The 18,669-nt window shown below is 37.9% G+C and overlaps 1 protein-coding gene and 1 long non-coding RNA gene across 2 annotated transcripts in view; both read right to left on the bottom strand.

Annotated features, from left to right (window-relative positions):
• Nucleotides 1-13,094, bottom strand: part of LOC132121612 (fatty acid synthase-like) — a 27,269-nt gene extending 14,175 nt beyond the window's left edge. The window contains exons 1-12 of the mRNA XM_059531201.1: nt 12,837-13,094; nt 7,497-7,646; nt 7,009-7,161; nt 6,011-6,184; nt 5,510-5,710; nt 4,894-5,016; nt 2,531-2,646; nt 2,227-2,361; nt 1,672-2,134; nt 817-1,004; nt 176-365; nt 1-14 (exon numbers count right to left, since the gene is read on the bottom strand). The exon at nt 1-14 is cut by the window's left edge and continues 81 nt beyond it. Of these exons, the coding sequence (XP_059387184.1) occupies nt 1-14; nt 176-365; nt 817-1,004; nt 1,672-2,134; nt 2,227-2,361; nt 2,531-2,646; nt 4,894-5,016; nt 5,510-5,710; nt 6,011-6,184; nt 7,009-7,161; nt 7,497-7,623 (1,884 nt within the window). The 5' untranslated portion in view covers nt 7,624-7,646; nt 12,837-13,094. The remainder of the gene's footprint in view (nt 15-175; nt 366-816; nt 1,005-1,671; nt 2,135-2,226; nt 2,362-2,530; nt 2,647-4,893; nt 5,017-5,509; nt 5,711-6,010; nt 6,185-7,008; nt 7,162-7,496; nt 7,647-12,836) is intronic.
• Nucleotides 13,095-16,620: 3,526 nt separating this feature from the next.
• LOC132121615 (uncharacterized) lies at nt 16,621-18,631 on the bottom strand. The gene is made up of 3 exons (XR_009426291.1): nt 18,254-18,631; nt 18,023-18,220; nt 16,621-16,726 (listed from the first exon to the last, which is right to left on the bottom strand). It is a non-coding gene; the product is annotated as an uncharacterized LOC132121615 (long non-coding RNA).
• Between the last annotated feature and the right edge of the window lie 38 nt (nt 18,632-18,669).

Genomic DNA, 18,669 nt, shown 5'->3' with positions numbered 1-18,669 from the left:
TTCCCACGTTAAGCCTGAGGGGGAAGATAATGGGAGGGTTGGTAAAAGGAACCAATGGCAAGCTTGCTAAAAAAAATTATAGCATACATTGCTGAACAAAAGATGGTGGGGCGCTTTGCACTTCTCATCTAATTAATGAAGTAAAACATGTGAAGGCATCTGCTGCTACACTAACCCACTGCAGCCATGCCCCCAGGGGGCAGGTTGGCCTCTTTAATACAGCGTCCTCTCCAGTAAGCAGCTAGAATGGTCTCACTGTGGCTCAGGGAGCCGTCGGCATAACCACACGCTAGCTCTCCCACAGAGTGGCCCACAATCCCATCAGGCTGAAGACCCATCTTCTTCAACATGTCAATCTGGGCAACCTGGAAAATTGAGAGGAGTGCATTCAGGTAGGTGAAAGAGAGCCAGCCATGGAAATATCATTCATATCAGACCTATCCACTATTGAAAATCATCAGTTATTTTGTCTCATAACTGATTGTGATGTGACAAGCTTGAATATGCAAGTGTGCCAGTTCCACAGGAAAAAGCAGTTTGTTTGAGCAGAGAGTAAGTCACACAGGTTTGAACATGCATGTTAGGTACATATCGACAGAACTGTCGTTTCTGGATCTCTTTATGAGACAGACAGAGCAACTGTTGAAATCATGACTGATCGTGCTACTGTATTGCAACATTTGGCAGCCCTACTGTACATCACTTCCAAAGTTCGCAGGGGTCATTTTTTTGTCATTGAGAAACTCTGCTGATGTCAATCCTGCTCCAGTCACACTGGCACTGTACATGCTATCTCTAGAGCTGAGGGAGACTGACCTGGATGGCTGCAAGACCAACAAATGCGTGCACAGTGTCTTCAAAAGTGCTCTCATCAGCATCCATGAGCAAACGAGACACACACAACCCAGTGTGCTTAAGAGCCACATCGGAACGCAGAATCGACTCCCGAAATTCTGGCAGCTGCATCAGGGTACGGCCCATTCCAGCCCACTGTGTGCCCATACCTGTCAGGAGACACATACAAATAAAGACAGGACACAGAAATAAAAATCCAGCCAATGTGATCATGTGTAGAGACTTTCCATTAAGGTGACTGACTCGCTCTGAATCACAACCTTAAAAGAGGTATACAAGTTATTTTCCTGTATTATTTATTTAATAAAAAAAGAATATGTGTACAATAACAATACAAAAATATAAAAAATATTAAGCATCATCATTAATAAGAAGAAATGTTATCAGTGAACCAAATCAGCATATTAGAATGATTTCTGAAGGATCATGTGACACTGAAGACTGGAGTAATGGCTACTGAAAATTCAGCTTTGCCATCACAGGAATAAATTACATTTTTAACTTTATTTTTGCTGCAGTGCCTATAATAAATGCTCCTTTTGCATGTAAAATGAGCAATAAAATGCTTTGATCCGCTTACAAACCGTTCCTCATTTTACTTTTATTGTTCTTTTTGCATTTAGGTCTAATAGTTTCTAATAGTACCAGCTTTCCTGATGACAGCATAAAAAAAAAGTTTTTTTCAGCTTGGTTCCAATAAAGCTCTTTCTGTTTATATAAGTTATAGTATGTATTTAATGGTACATCAAGCTCTTTTAGCATAAAAGGTTGAGGGAAATAAGATTTGTTCACCATGAAAAATAAATGCCTCCTCACCTGAACAAATGTACCAGAGCGGTCTGGGTGTGGGCTGGGCTTGCTGAACCTCTGTAAGCTCTCCCTGTGCTCCGATCAGTGCATAGCCCCTGTACGGCATGCTTGCCGTTGGAACTCCAGACACATCATTCAGAAGAGACAGGTAGCTTGGGTTATCCTTATGCTGCTGGCCGTTGTTGAGGAGGGAAGTGACCGCCTCCTCTGTGCGACCAGAGGCCTGCAGGAGTCTGGGGACTGGAGGTTGTGCAGACTGAGTCAGTGTTTTTTTATCATGTGGACGTAGGATAACATGGACATTTGAGCCTCCGAAACCAAATGAGTTGATGCCCACGATGCCACCACGGACAGGTATGGGCTCCGACACCACTTGCACCCGGCCGTCTGTCAGAGCAGGAATGTCAGGGTTTGGATCATGGAAATGGATGTTGGGAGCCCAGACGCCATGTTCCAGAGACAAAACCACCTGGTCCCATGCAACATGAGTTAATTGATTTACTTCACATTTTGGATGTGGGATTTAGCTTTCAGATTTTTAAAGAAAATCAGTTAATCTACCTTGGCAAGAGCCGCCAATCCAGAGGCAGGCTCTGGGTGTCCCATGTTGGATTTGGTCGAGCCAATCAGAAGAGGATCCCTCGGTGACTGACAGAATACACTCACTATGCCATTCACTTCCTGAGGATCCCCAACCTGTAAAAGTAAAATTATTTTAAATATACACATAACAAGCGGACAACATTTTGCTCAATGACTGTATTCACACACACAAGGATATGCTGCATATTTAAGTTATATTTTACATAAACTACTTTTTTCATGTATGCATGGGTGTTTTGTAGGTAATTTCAGAGTGACCGACCTTAGTACCGGTGCCGTGGGCCTCGACGTACTCCACCTGCTCAGGTGATATGTTGGCCTCCTGGTAAAGGGAACGGACCAGGCGCTGCTGCATCTCACCTGATGGGAATGTCACCCCTTAGAAAAGAAGAGACATACCACATTCCAGAATATGAGCAAATTTACACATAGCAGTTCTGAAATTGTCTTTCTGGAATGTTTGTTTTTGTGAAAAGTGGGGACATCCCATAGGCGTAATGGTTTTTATACTGTAGAAACTGTATATTCTATGGCCCTTCACCAACCCTACCCCTAACCCTCACAGGAAACTTTGTGTATTTTTACTTTCTCAAAAAAACTAATTCTGTACGGTTTATAAGCGTTTTGAAAAATGGGGACATGGGTTATGTCCTCATAAGTCACCCTCTCCTTGTAATACCTGTGTCATACCCATGTCATTATACAGAGTTGTGTCCTGATGTAACAAAAACAAGAGCACACACACACACACACACACACTGAAGCACGCGTGGTTTTCAGCTTTTCACTATATTGACACGTGATGTAGGCTACACATGTGCAAGCCAGCACGCTATGAGAGTATTTCAACATTTCATTTGATAAAACTATCGTCATTCATTTGTATCGTATACACAGACATAAACTGCAATGTCTTTACGACAACCTGTCAAAATAAAATCTCGGTATAACTTGAAATTTAAACAGAAATTTAGTACTATTGCACAGTAGAGTATAATATACTTCAAGCAGGCCTAATAGCTAATAATAATAATTGTTTATTAAAAATACAGAAACTGTCTACAACCAACCAAAATAAAAGTTCGGTCTAGAAATTATGTAAAAAAAATTGCACAGTAAAATATAGTTAAAAAAAGATCTACTAAAACTTTTTTAAAGGAATATCACACAAGTTTTCATAGATGTTTTAATTTAAACTTGCCAAAACAATAACACCATATTTTTCAAAAACAATTTTTAAAAGTACATTTGTATTTGTGCCTATAAATATAATATTTATTTATTTATTATTGTCAGCTAATAAAACCTATGCTTCAGGGACCAGATTCATATAACATCTAAGGCTAAATGTAGCGCTTGACTGGTTGAGTTAGATGGTGATTAACACTAAACAGTAGAAAATCAGTTGTAGTTTCCTCAGCTGTAAATGTCATTGGCTGTTAAAGGTTTGTGTTTCTTATAATAAATTGACATGCTGATAACACTTAACCTTTTATAATGCTCTTAATTATAAATCAATGCATACTGTATGCATTAGTGAAAAACAAAGTTTAAAATATGACACTGGTGTAAAGACCTGCTGAATATGAAGCAGTGTTGTAGTTTTTTTTTATGTTTCTTATTTTGTATACAGTCAGTCAAAAAACAGTATACTTCGCCTCTCATCTGCCACTCATCACCTGTGTCTTAACCTCAATGTCTTTCCTGTGATAATGTCCCTAACTTCTATCACACTTCTATCTCCTATTAAGTGAGATCACATTGTATGGTTACTTGTTCCTTATATGAACTGTTTCAAATTCAGGACATTGATTGCATAAGTTTGTAAATGGCAACCTGTGCCCTTTTGTAGTGTGAACATATACTATTTATTATCAAACTGTGATAACTGTGACTAAATTTAGTATATATATGTCTGCCATATGTTTAAAGTGAAAGTGACGTGACATACAGCCAAGTATGGTGACCCATACTCGGAATTTGTGCTCTGCTTTTTAACCCATCCAAAGTGCACACACACACTGTGAACACACACCCAGAGCAGTGGGCAGCCATTTATGCTGCGGCGCCCGGGGAGCAGTTGGGGGTTCGGTGCTTTGCTCAAGGGCATCTCAGTCGTGGTATTGAGGGTGGAGAGAGCACTGTACATTCACTCCCCCCACCAACAATTCCTGCCGGCCCGAGACTCGAACTCACAACCCTTCGATTGCAAGTCCGACTCTCTAACCATTAGGCCACGACTTCCCCATATGTTGCCACCCCTCAAAAATTCCTGCCCCCCCCCCCCATCAATATTTTTCTAGATCCGCCCCTACATGTGAGCAATAGCATGGATGCTTCTGTACTCAATTTAGCAGCAAGAGACGCACAACAGGAACTAGAGGGGTCTGATATCAAACGTATGCCAGAGATTTCAAATACCTTCAGCCCTTATGATCAGCCAAGTGTCATGTTTAAAAACACTGGTGTGTAAAGTGTGGCAGGAGGCACTGGGGGAAAGGCCAGCATCTACGACACGTATAGTGCCAGCATTCACAGTAATGCCAGGCTTCCAGAGCAAGCAAGCAGGAATTAACTGAGCTGATGTCATATTTGATGTTTTTTGGGTGGAAGGGATGGGTTCACCTTGCTCTTTGTAGCCATCTGTGTTATTGCCTGTGTTGAGAACTGTGGCGTAGATTCTCTTGGCCATTGACTTCTTGGTCAGGAGTACTGCGACAGCAGCCTCTGAGCGACAATAGCCATTTCCTAGAGGGTAAAAAAAAAAAAAAACCTTTTTTACTTTTGTACAGTATTTAGCAAATCATTTGGTATTATATAAAAAAATGCAATGTGCCCAACTCAGGGTTATTATGGTTACCTAAAACTAAAATTAAAACCACAAAAAAAGTTATTTTAGTTAAATTCCTTATTTTAATTCAGTTTAACTTGATGAAATAAAATAGCTAAAACTAAAAAATATATATATATATATATATATATAAACAAAACAAATTGACAAATACAACACAATTACTTAAACTTTAACTACAATTGTGTGCACTGATTGACCTTGCAATTAGCATACTACTGCTCAAAAGCTTTATTGTTGCATAGAGCATGCTGCTAAAAATACTATTTATTCAGTATGAACACTTAGAAGGCCATATTCTTATGCAATGATTGATACTTATGGAACCAGATTCCTTTAATATCTTTCTGAGAAAAGCTGTAGACGTTACAGTGATATACTTTATCTCACCTGATGCATCAAATGACTTGCACGTTCCTTCCGGACTGAGCATGCCCAGTTTCATGAACTGCACTGAGGTGTTGGGCTTGAGCAGCAGGTTGACTCCGCCCACGAGTGCTGCATCACATTGGCCATGGCGAATAGCATTGAAAGCATTCTCCAGAGCCAGCAGACTAGATGAGCATGCTGTGTCAATGGCTGTACTCGGACCTTAATGTTCGTTGTACATCAAACACACAGTTAATGGCTGATCACATTAACGATTCTTGCATATAGTAATTTAAATATCCAATCTCAACTGGTTGCATCAGTCTAACATGATTGTCAAGTTACACCAGTAAAAGACGTGACTGTGTAATGAGTCACTTGTTCAAATCACTTAAGACGACACATCACATCATACAGAAAGAATGAGGACAGTCTTTCAAAACAAAGCTTCTGACAGCTCAATTCTGTCCTACAACATGCACGAGCATCGAGTCAGTAATTAAACGTGTAATGTTTGCATACCATTGAAATCAAAGAAGTAAGACAAGCGGTTGGCAAACATGGCCCGCTGGCATCCTGTCATGCTGTATCCCAGCAGCTCTTCTGGGTCTTTACTGAAGGCCTCTCCTGCCTCTGAGCCACTTACTCCAATGTAGACGCCAGTCTTGCTGCCACGCATAGACACCGGGTTTATGCCTAAAGAAAAAAATATATATATATTAAAAAAAAAAAATCAACAGGTTTTATTTTCGCAGTCAAAAAAAAAATACAAATTCAAACTAGGTTTAAAAAAAATTAAATGGAAAAAGAATTGCTCAATAATTGCTCAAGAGACAATTCTTATTATCAGTGTTGAAAACATTTGTGCTGCTTAATATTTTTACGGACACTGTGATGCACGTTTTTGATGATTAAAAAGTTGAAATCCACGTGAACCAGTAGTTTGCAAAGTATTTTACTTCCGTATTTTAACGAACTTCCGAGAGAAACAGAATGCGAACTGATTGGATGTAGTAAAGTAGGCGTTTCATTCAGAAATTAACACTGATAGTTTGAGGGGAGTGATTCTGGATGTCAGAGAAAATATATTCCGGATATCAGAGAAAGCCCGTCGTTTTAGAGGGGAGGAGCATTCTCCAATTTGGATTAAAGATTATGAAGGCAAACTATTTTTTTTTTTGTGGATTGACTTCAACTGATAAATTGTTTAACTTAAACAGAGCAATGTGCGCTACCAAAATAAATATGGTCAATTTTGATTTCATGCGGACATAAAGAAGTTAAAAAACAGCATTTAAGAGAAATTTATTCTCACTTCAGTGCATCCTTACTGAATAAAATAAAATAAAAAAATATGTTTTACATAGTTTTAGAGTATAGCATGTAATACCACAAGACATAAACTACATTTCATATACCAGTGCATGCCTTAAAATAACATTTATCCAAAAAATTTTCAAGGTCATTAACTACCACAAAATACTGAATATCTATTATCTAAGATGGCAGCTGAGACTTACCTCCATCTACGATGGCCTCATACGATATCTCTAGCATAAGCCTCAGCTGTGGGTCCATGGTGTGGGCCTGTTTGGGATGCACACCAAAGAAGGCTGCATCAAATCTGTCGATTTCTTTTAGTTTTCCATTTCTTCGGGGAAGGCCATACAGACCTAGAATTTTAAAAAAGGAGGGAAAAAAGGAATCAAAGGTGCACTCTTCTCGTCGCCCTAAGCCTGCTTGTGCTTTAGCACATGAATGAGAGTATTAGCTTGGTGCCAACAGAGAGAAGAGAGACGGGCCCTTCATAAGACCCAAAGCCAGACGGACATGGAAAAGCACAGAACAGCAGCCAGGTAGGCAAGGAGACCAGCAGATGGAAGACACTACAAATACCAGGGTGGTCTTAAGGAAAGCATTATGATAAAAACCATGTTATTTAAGTCTGAATGTTACTTAAAAGTTATTTTAAATTATATAAAAATTATTCTAATTATTCAAAGCATACCTGGTTTCCACCGCCTGTCATCTTCTGTGACCATGTCCACTCCATTGAAAAGGTTCTGCCAGAATTCGTCCAAATTGTTTGACTCAGGAAGACGACCTGAAATTCCGGCTATAACAATATCCTCCATGTCTGGTTAGTTTTTCTTTGATTCTAAGGGGGAGAACAATAAAAGACAGGAGGAGTCAGTGAACAGACAACCTTGTAAAAACAGAGGGATTCTGTCAGCTTGATCTTCACTGGCATTATCAAGAACTGTGTGAATGTGAGTGTGTCATTCATTTTAAATCAGCGATCTGTGAGTTGGGGGCAAAATTAGGGATAGGCAGGAGAGTGTGCTCGGGGGGGGGGGGGGGGGGGGGGTGATGGGGGGGGGGGGGGGGGTTGCCTGGAAAGCCGGACACTTTTGTTCGCCATTTCAGGGTCAGAGCACTCAAAGCGACAGAATGGATGAGATTCCTGTTCATTCAATTCAACCAAGAAGCGCTGACAAATACAAAGTATCCCTCTGTTCCACTTTCCTTGAAACACAAAGGAGGGTTCATTTTAATTTGGTGGACCACAGAAACTTCATTAAATATGCCAAAAGAGAAAATCAATTCATCTGACTGTACAGCATGCAATGTAGCAAAGCCATCTGATATCTTTACATCTTTACAAAGCAAGCAGAGTAACTTAAAATCAACCTCAACAAGTAAGAAAATTAACTTAAAAGGTACAGTTTGTAGGACCTCCCGCGAGAGGGCGCACTACTAAAACAATAACAATCGCGTGGTTTGATGACGCTAAGGAGGAGCATGGAATGATGGGATTTGTTGTCTCCTACCCAACCTCTGATGGCCATCAATCAGACGGAAAGATAAATCATGGATTTAACGGATGAGGTAAAGTTTTGTAAATGTTGTGTTTGATGTCATAATTTTCAAACGCGAGTTCAACGATTTGCACAAGTAGATTACGTACAAAGTCAATGCAAGACGCAATCAGACTATGGATCAGACGCTCCTCGCGTGGGTCTAGAGATGGGATGCCCCACATTTGGCGTGTATGCCCCATAATACTAATATTGTTGATTGTTATAGAATACGTTTTCTGTAAAGACACAAATCAAAACAACTCACCTGTCGAGTAGAACACAAGGGAGAGCGGCATCTCTTTCTAGTTTAAGTTTGTCGCGAAGCTCTCTCCATCTAGAGAATGCAACACCGATATTAATCCTCGCTCTTTGTCTCCTCTTGTCCCAAACTCTTCTTGGTTTGTTTGGTTAGCCCATACGCTTACGTTTACGGGAGCGGTCCTTGTCGACAGAACCAACGGCAGACGGCAAACGATAATTATGTTCCATAAATAAGTAACCATAAAACGTGCAAGAAAAAGTAAATAAGGAACTGCTTGAAGCAAGCTAATGGTTTGCTGGACGCTAGACACTACTTCCGCATTTGTCCACGACACTGTTGTCATGTGGTTTCTACATCAGTAAAGGCGGTAACAAAGGGTAACTAACATCATTGACAGGCGACTGCACCGCCCCGTGTCACTGTTTAGAATGGGAATTTTCTCATAATTTACAAGTAGTTGAAAACAGAGATATTGTTAGTAATCAGCTGGACAAAATATGTAACACTAGCCTAGTGGTTTTTGCATATTTTACTGCAAATATCTTACAAATTGTACCTTTAAGTTAATTTGTACAGAATAATATACAGATGAAAAAGTCTGAAAATATTACTATGCAGAGATTTGGTTCAGAAGTCGTAATGGATTTTTTTTTATTTATGTGAAAAATATGGTAGAAAGTAGTACGTTAAACAAAAAACATGCTTTCACTGTTCCTTGCACGTTCACGACAGAAGCAGGATTTTCAAAGAATAATACATTTAATTAAATTTTTTATTTTTTTATTTAAAGGGGTCATATGATGCAATTTCAAGTATTCCTTTCTCTTTGGAGTGTATCGAGCTGTTTGTGAATAGATAAGATACCTAAAGTTGCAAAGTCTAATACCCAAAGAGATATTCTTTATAAAAGTAAAGATGCATAGTTTAAACACGCCCCCACGTCTATAATTGGGTTTATCATTTTTATCACGTCGGGCCTGGACACACATCACAGTATGGTAGGAGGCGTTACATTTCTGTCACGCTTGAGGTATTCGGCCAATCACAATGCACTGGATAGCTGGCCAATCAGCATACACCTTGCTTTTTAGAATGATGAGCTTTGTTACAATTGATGCGTTTCAGAAAGGCAGGGCATAGAGGAGAAGAAATTATGCAGTATGTGGAAAATAATGTGTTTTTTGAACCACATAAACATTTCATTACACAAAATAATGTTATTTTTTAGCAACATCATATGACCCCTTTCATTTTCATTTTTGTTTCTCAATCAAAGCTATTACATAAATATAATGTATATTGTATGGTTTACTTACATATGTAAATGAAGATTTGTATAGAGTTTTTGCCAAAATCAGTATTCTATCTGATCGTTATTGAGAAGTAATTTTAAAATCTTACCCAAAATGTGATACTCCCAGAGTTATTAGGTCATGTTTTCTCCCCCTTTTTCCAAACTGCGACAAATGCCAATCTACCTTTTCGGCAGAAAGCGATATATCCGCTCAACCACTCGCAACACAGTAATGGCGGCGCTTTGAATACACAGAGCCGTAGATCAGTGACAAGCTACGCTATATCGCGTTAATTAGATGAATCGCATTGGATTATGAATGTGATATTGCATAGCTTGTCAGTGTTAGTGTTTTTATTAATGCCAATATTGTTAATACAGCACATAACACTAACCTACTAAATGAATGGAACATGGCAAAGGTGAATGCACTTTTGGAAGTTTAATGTAAGGGAAATGTCATTTTGGAATTTCTGTGGTCTAATGTGATGTTCATGAGGAAATTTTAATTTTACTGTTCCTTTGGCTCAGTGGTAGAGCATTGCGTTAGCAGCGCAAAAGGTCATTGGTTCAATTCCCAGGGAACACACATACTGATAAAAAAAATTCAAATGAGTCCCTTTGGATAAAAGCGTCTGCCAAATGCATAAATGTAAATATTATTGCTGTAATTAATTTATAGCATTAAAAAGATGACCCGCTGAATTCATTTTGGAAGCGATGACTGATGAATGTATTTTTAGTACAATGCCTGTATATAAGATTAGTATTGACCAAGTTCAGAGGCTGTCATATGTGGATCAACTTACTATGTTGTGTATTTTCATCAGTTTCAATATGAAAAATAACATTCATAGTGATTCAATGGAATTATTGCACTTTGAGAAAAAAAAAAGTATCATGGATTTATTGCATTTTGGGATTTTTTTAGTTGATTTTAAATAATTTTTAAAACCTGGATTTAAATGTTTAATGATCTAAAGATGCTATGTGACAGTTTGAAACAGAAAATTATGGTTTTCATGCCACATTCTTGGTAAAGAAAACACATTTTTACTCAGTATTTTATGATCAAACAGTAGGAAGTGATGTCAAAGTCCTTTAAAATAACCTGACAGTGTGACAAGCCATTGAGAGAAAAAGGAACACTTAGCAAAAGTGGACAGCTAAGTCTGAGCGGAGGAATTAGGCTCTCTGTTGCCATAGTGACAACCGGAAGGAGTCTTTGCTGGGCCTGTGCTCATATGCATCAGCTTGTCTGTGAACGTGCATGTGTGCGAGTCACCTAAAGTACCATTAAATGCAACAGTACAATATAGACATGTCAAAAAGCAAACAATGATCTGAACACAACATAATGAAGCAGCCATACAGTAGACAGAACTACTGGCACCACAAAACAGCTATATAGATTGTAGTGAACCAGACTACACCATCCTGGTTAGGATTACAGTAGTACTAGGAGTAAATTACTATTCTGATTGCTTGACATTTAACTACAAATACAACAACAACATCATGCTTGGCCGAAGCAGATTGAGAAAATAAACGGATTTCCAAATGGACTGTAATCTACCTGACCCAGATCCGAAGCAGCAGTTGTGTTAGTGATGTAGCGGACCGCTCCGATTAACAAGCTTCCATGGTGCAGGGCTGTCATTAGCTGACGACAGTATTACAGTCATAAAGTCCTTAAAACATCAGCCACACTCTTGCTGCTTAGACCATAAATAAGTACAATGAATTGCAAAAATGATTTGATAGATTAATGAATATTATTTCTGCATTCTGAGTTTTATTAAATAAGAGAGAAGATATTTTATGTGTAGGAGCCCTTATATGAACACAATACAGTAAACTAAATATATACTTTACTGTATATAGTTAAAGAAAGAAAGAAAATAATAAAATACAAGAATATAAAATTATAAAAATAATAATTTATATATTATATATAATATATATAAAATAGATAACTAGGCTGCAACCCTGACAAGTCAATGATGATGTACACTGTAATAGAAACTAGACTATAGGATATTCATATGGATAGGCTGACAAAAACTGCCCTAAAAGCATCTACAATTTGCTCTGTGACATTGGCTGGTTACATGCCAAACCTCAAGGAGGTTTCACAGAGTGACAAATTCCACAGTGACTCCACAATTCGCCATGATAATTTTCCACATCTCAGCATATTACATTATTGTTAGGTTTAATATCCATTGGCTACCTTTTCTGTGTATAAACACAAAGATTCAAACCATAATGCTATTCTCGCAAAAATGCCTCGTAGTGTAATCACACAGAAATAGCGTGAGATGCTGTCATCCCATGCTGCCTTTGCAGCCGCCATTCCGCCACATAAACGTTTACTCACATTGGGTCAAGAGTGCTGGTTACGTTTATTCAGAAGTGTGCGGCATTCTTCGGTTGAAATATACAGTGTATGGTTGAAATTAGTGATGGGAAGATTTGAGACTCATTTTGCGAATCGGTTCTTTTGAACAGGTCCAAAAAAGTGATTCTGCAATCATTTTACGTCATGACGTAATTACCCAACATCCTTATCCCGTGCACCGCATTACAAACTAAATTCATTTACTTATCTTGGGTTAAAATAAAATACTATATGCAGAGCCCCCCCCCCCCCCGTCCATTTATTAATATAAATTTTGCCTCATCGATAATATCCTCGATTCACTCTGAATGAAGCTGAGATTCGAAGCTGTGGCTGTTTCGTGATTCACTGAAAAGACACGACTCACAAGAATAATTCGTTTCGTTTGTGTTATTATTTCTCTCCCCTGCTTGTTACAAAAATTTCTCGATGTTGTTTGTTATGCTTGAAATGTCACCTTTACTACGCCAGTCTTCATTTGATTAAACTACAGATCCATAACTGGCACGATTAATAAGATGCACGCTTACCTGGATGTGGGTGCAGTTTAACGCGGTGTTACACGCAGATCCTTTGGGATAGAGTCGACTTCTTTATTCCTCTAACGTTAATTCTTTGTCGGCTCCCGGTGCAGACTGAAGGGTTTCGTGATCCCCCCCTTTGGCCAAGCCCTAGAAATTACTCTCGCTCTCCTGAGTCCCTGTGTCTGTTTCATTTAAATGTCTGACATCCTCGATGGCCACGCCACATGGGCTGACAGTTTGGCTGTGAAGTGCAGTCCAATGAGAGAGGAGGCTGGGCTGTAGACGCAGCCAGTGATGGGCTGATTTTCTACCGCCGCAGAGAGAGAGAGAAAAAACAATTCTATAAAGACCGGGTTACTAAAGTTCATACCGGTATGATCACATGCACAGCAGCACACATTTCTGCTTTTACGGATATGGGTGAGCAAGTTCAAGTTCAAGTTGACCCGGGTCGTGTGTCTGCGGTTTGCAAACAATGTGAAATTGGGTCAATTTAGCACGCAACACTGGATTTCTATTAAATCTCAGCATCGATATTTTATCTGTCATTATTGTTCATTACCTGTTTACAGTATGAGTTACTTGTTTAAACATAAGGGAAGGCATCAGGTATTACAATTACTGGATATATTTAGCTTTAATTCTAGTCTGTTTAAATATTTATACAATTTCCTAAATACAAATTTAAATAAGCAGAGAAAATCAGTGTGCTTTTTTTTTGTTGGATAACACAAAAGTGGCATATTAATACGCCATTGGGCTTTTTTATGATATAGGATCCAATCTAAAATTGAGCAGACATATATGCACTCTATAAATCTGGGGTGGAAAAATACTGAAAACATTGTTTAAAATGATGTTCGTTTAATACATATTGTATTGATGTAACTGTTGGTTAGATGCAGTAGTAGCAGCACATGAATGCAGCACACAGATTGTGTTGTAGCAGGTGTCTATAGGCGGCGCTGTGGAGCTCTGGAAACACGTGAGAGACACAGAGGGATGAACTTTTGACGGTTTCCAGTGGAAAGGAATTCACCAATCAGTGAGCGGAGGTGTGTAGAACCACCCAATCAGAATGAATGCAAGGGTGTTGCTAGGAGATAGGGTGATGTCAGGACAATGTTGTGGGAGGAGTGGAATCCTACACCTGCTGAGGCTGTGATGTCATCATGAGGGAGGGGCTGGACAGCGCAGGGTTACTGCAGTTCAATTTACAAGAGACATAACACAGAATGTGAAATGTCATCTTATCAATCCCATTATAAAAATATTAATTGCACGCATATTTTGTATGAATTCTGTAAAGGGAATATCGAACCAAATGTTCGTGTGCCTTTTTAAATGTTTACTGAGAAATTGAAACTACATTATCTGTAAACCAGAGCAGCTATTATCATAGGTGCTGCTTATTATTATAAAAGGCTCACATGTCTATTGGTCAAATTATGCAATAATTTATTAGAACATTTACAAAAGGTACAGATATATATATATATATATATATATATATATATATATATATATATATATATATATATATATATATATAAAAATCTTGCATGATGCAAAGGGAACAAATAAAAGTGTGTCGCTTCAAATAAGACAGTTCTTTAAATGGAGAGGCCCTAAAATTTTTACAATTTTTGTTGTTGTAATTAAAAAAATGTCTCTTATTTCCAGCAGGATGTGTCTTTTTTTAGCAGGTGCAAATGTATTATGACTTTGTTTCTTCTTTTCCCAGAGTGATGCTTTCATGCCCTCCACACTGACCAGTGGAGCAAGAAGCTGATTAATATCTGTGTTTCCTCCGTTTGCTGTAGCCACTCTTCCTGAGAGCACAAAATGATGAGGGTTTATATCCTCGTTTTAAAATTGTAAATCCCATGTAATGTGGTGGCTTCATGTCAGTATCACACAGTACCTAAAGGCATCTTTATTGTGATCTTGAAAAAAGCCCCTACAATAAGAATGTAAATGAGAAATTAGATCACTTTGTCTGGATCTATTATGTTACACTTGCAGAGCTTGAGTTCTGCAAGTGTACATCGCTTGATTGTGCCATCCCCAAGAAGCACAAAGTCACTTTTACAGACTTTTACATTAAATATTCCCTCCTGGTGGAATGACCTCCCAAACTCAATCCGAGCAGCTGAGTCCTTAGCCATCTTCAAGAATCGGCTTTAAACCCATCTCTTCCATCTTTATTTGACCCTCTAACTTTATCACTCACTATAATACACTATTCTATATAAAAAAATAAAATAAAAAATAAATAAAAAATTCTAACTACCTTTCTGATGTTTTTGTATTCTATTTCCTTTTTTTATTTATTATACAATTATAAAAAAGACCTCTAACACTAGCTTGCTCTATTCTTTTTCTATTCTATCAGTTTTCTTCTTATTTATTATATTATTTATAAACTCTTGCTACGTATACTGTGTTTATGCTAACTGAGACTTGTTATAGCACTTATATATCATTCTCTTTTGTTGTTTTTGATCACTTCCATTGTCCTCATTTGTAAGTCGCTTTGGATAAAAGCGCCTGCTAAATGACTATATATAAATGTAAAATATATATATAATGTATATGACTTAAATACACCTTTTGTATAATAAATGACTTTTAATGAAAATATTTACTGTTCTGTTTTTGGTGGTGCTTAAAGTAAAAACAAGTGGTGTACCCTTTTAAGAAAAGGCAAGGCAGGTTTGAAAACATTTTTAGTACATTTAATGGAGCGTGTAAATCAATCTAGAAAAGAGCAATACAAAGATCACTTTCCTAAGAATTTGTGTTTTAAATGTGTGTTTAAAATTAAATGTCTCCTATTTGTCATTGACCCAAATAGAGGACAACGGCACTTGTAATCAGATATTAGCATATTTAATCTTTCTGACAGAGGTGAAAAATCAAAACTCTTTACTTGTGCATGTGACTGATGCTGAAATGCTCTCTAAGTAAACATAATTTGATATTTGGACTAAATGATGTACTATGAATAAACACTGACACTGAACCTTCGGTTGCATGATCGCAGAGTTGACATTTCAAGGACCTGTTTCAATGCCAATGTTTTCAAATGATGCAATTTTTAGTCAAGTGGACTTTGTTTTTAATTTATTGAAGACATTATGCCACTCCTCTAAATGGCTTCATCACCTGTCTGATGAAACTGATGTACCATCATGAAAGTTACTCTAAGAAATATGAAGTCCAAAGAGAACTACAAATATTACAAAATACCTGTATTCCTAGACTATTCTCATTCAAAATCAACCTGTCAGAATGGATCTTTATTTCATGCCAGTATAAGATAATGTCTATTGAAGATACAAGAGTAAAATTTGGCCTGACTGGTTAAAAAAATTAAATGGCTCTATGGTCCAATCAGCATTATGAACATAGATAAATTTAATTTGGCCTTGAGTCCAATCATGCATCTCTGTCGTGATTCACCCAATATACAAAGCAATTCTGATCAAATCTGATCCTTTGTCTTGACAAATCAAGTTACAAAATTTCATAAGCATATCTGTCTATAAATGATATGAAGTTTAGTATTGAGAGGAGAACTACAAAGGAGGTTGCTTGATCATGTGTTAAGCTTACTGACTAGTATTTTCTTGCAGTTAAATGTCTTAAGTCTGGCTGTATAGGAGACGCAATACAACACTTCTGTGATTGAATACAAATGCTCTAAAGACTGAAAGGATTCATTTATGACTTTTCTGCTCACGTTTGTCCTTACTGTAACTTGCAGAAAACGGAGAGGAACTTAAACCTCGATCCAGCATCTTCCACACATTCTGTAGGGAATCATCAGTGCTTTCAGATGACAACAGAAAGTTGGATGACCCGGCCAGTCGTAAAGGAGCTTCAGATTGGTTCTGCAGAGGAGAGTTTTCTTTACTGCCCACAGACTTGAGGAAGGAACTTAAACAATGAAACAACAACAAAAGACTCACACTGTTTATAACCAATGTTCAAAAATGTGGGATCAGTAAGATCTTATGCTCACCAAGGCTGCATTTTTTTAATCATAAATACAGTGAAAACTCTGATTGGAGGCTCCCATGGGTTTACGGTTCTGAACTCTCACTCTCCGAGAATTGGGGACAGACTATAATTGTCATTTTTATTATTTTGATCTCTTTGTGCATATTGTAGCTCTAAGAATGAGAATCAAAATGAATGTATTTAAATTTCATGCTAGTGTGACCATAATTAACCTGACAAGGGAGTGATCGCTGACCTTTGCCATGCTCCAGTGGCCTTGACAAAGAATAGCATTGCATAAAAGCGATGTCTGAAATATCACATCAGTACATATACAGGGGCCAAACTGATTAGTATGATGAAATATATTCTCAGTATCAATACAGAGAGCATGCTTTGTCTGAACAAAGTCTCTCTCATGCAGGAGTCACCTGAGTGGTTAGCTTGTACTATAGCTGTTCCAGGGTAAATAAGCGGCTCTCTGATTGCACCCCATGCTCAGATTGAGACGGGTCTTTTTCCACCAGACTGTGCACTAGGTCAGTTGGTTTGAGAATGACATTTGAGTGCTGTGGCACTAAGAAAAACTAAATTTTGCTAGTAAATTCAACAAACAATTACAAAGAAACAACAATAAACACATTGAAATGTGGCACATTTTGGAGAGAAAAAAAGGTCAATTTCACATAAAGGTGATTGTTTGCATCCCTTATGTTCATATTTCCATAACTTAAATTCCAATTTTGTCTGTAATTGAACAGGATATAACAAACTGAGGAAATATTTGGATGTGTTGATATTCAGCAATGATTTGCCAGTGAATGACTTCTCAATGAGTTGTATAACCAATTTGAAACAAGACAAAACACACAAAGCATGGAGAATTTCCGGGGCAAATAAGCTTAGGGCTCTCTATTGAGAATCAAAGCAAGACTTCTTTAATCCCTTGGTAAAAACATGGATCAGTCTATAGTGATGGGGGAACAGCATAACAATGAGTGGTGAATTATGGTTGTTAACCCCATGTGCCCTTTTCACCAAGTAACAGAATAGATTCCTTTATATCCTTCTTGAGCCAGAGATAATTCCTTATATAATTTAAAACATTTGGAAATTGAGAATTTCCAGTTCCTTCTGGATGAAAATACAACTTAAACCAATTGTTATGCTTCAAAAGCAATACTAACCCTCTAGTCCTGCTTCTATCAACTGTGCCCGGAGCCTGTTGCCCATTTCAATGAGTTGCCATTTGTCCTGACCGAGGCTGGTGATCAATAGTGCAGCCTGTTTGAGCTTTTACTGAAGCGTAGCAGCATGACCCACAGCGCCTCATCTGGCTGAACTCTGCAGCAACCGCAGTTGTTGTCTAGGGACAAGTTCTCCTCCTGAAGCTGCTTTACCATTTCACTCTTGAAAACTGGATATACATTCTAAAACACACTTCTGATAAGAGACAATTCATGTCAGTAATAGGTAAGTGGCACAGTAATGACATATAATACACATTACTAGATTTGCTCATAAGTATTATTAGATACCCGATTTGTTTGTATTCCTGATTATGGAAAATGGGCTCTCTCCTGCTTGCGAGGTCAACCTTCAGTGCTGAAACCTAGCCACATATATACTGTAGTTAAATAAAGACATGAAATTATATTAATCAATGTCTCTTTAAGGCAGAAAGATCATGCCTTTATTTGCATGTACAAGAAAGTATTGTTTAAAGTAAAATTCTTTATATTTAAAACTTGCCTGGTTGCCAAGTGCCACACTCTCCAGGTTGTGGAGCAAACTGCCTTTTTGATACTCTTCAGCCTCCTGTCTCAATAATATG

Source organism: Carassius carassius, chromosome 39 (assembly GCF_963082965.1).
Source record: "Carassius carassius chromosome 39, fCarCar2.1, whole genome shotgun sequence".
Taxonomy (NCBI): domain Eukaryota; kingdom Metazoa; phylum Chordata; class Actinopteri; order Cypriniformes; family Cyprinidae; genus Carassius; species Carassius carassius.
Note: the sequence above shows the minus strand (reverse complement) of the source record. Positions and strands in the feature narration are given on the sequence as shown.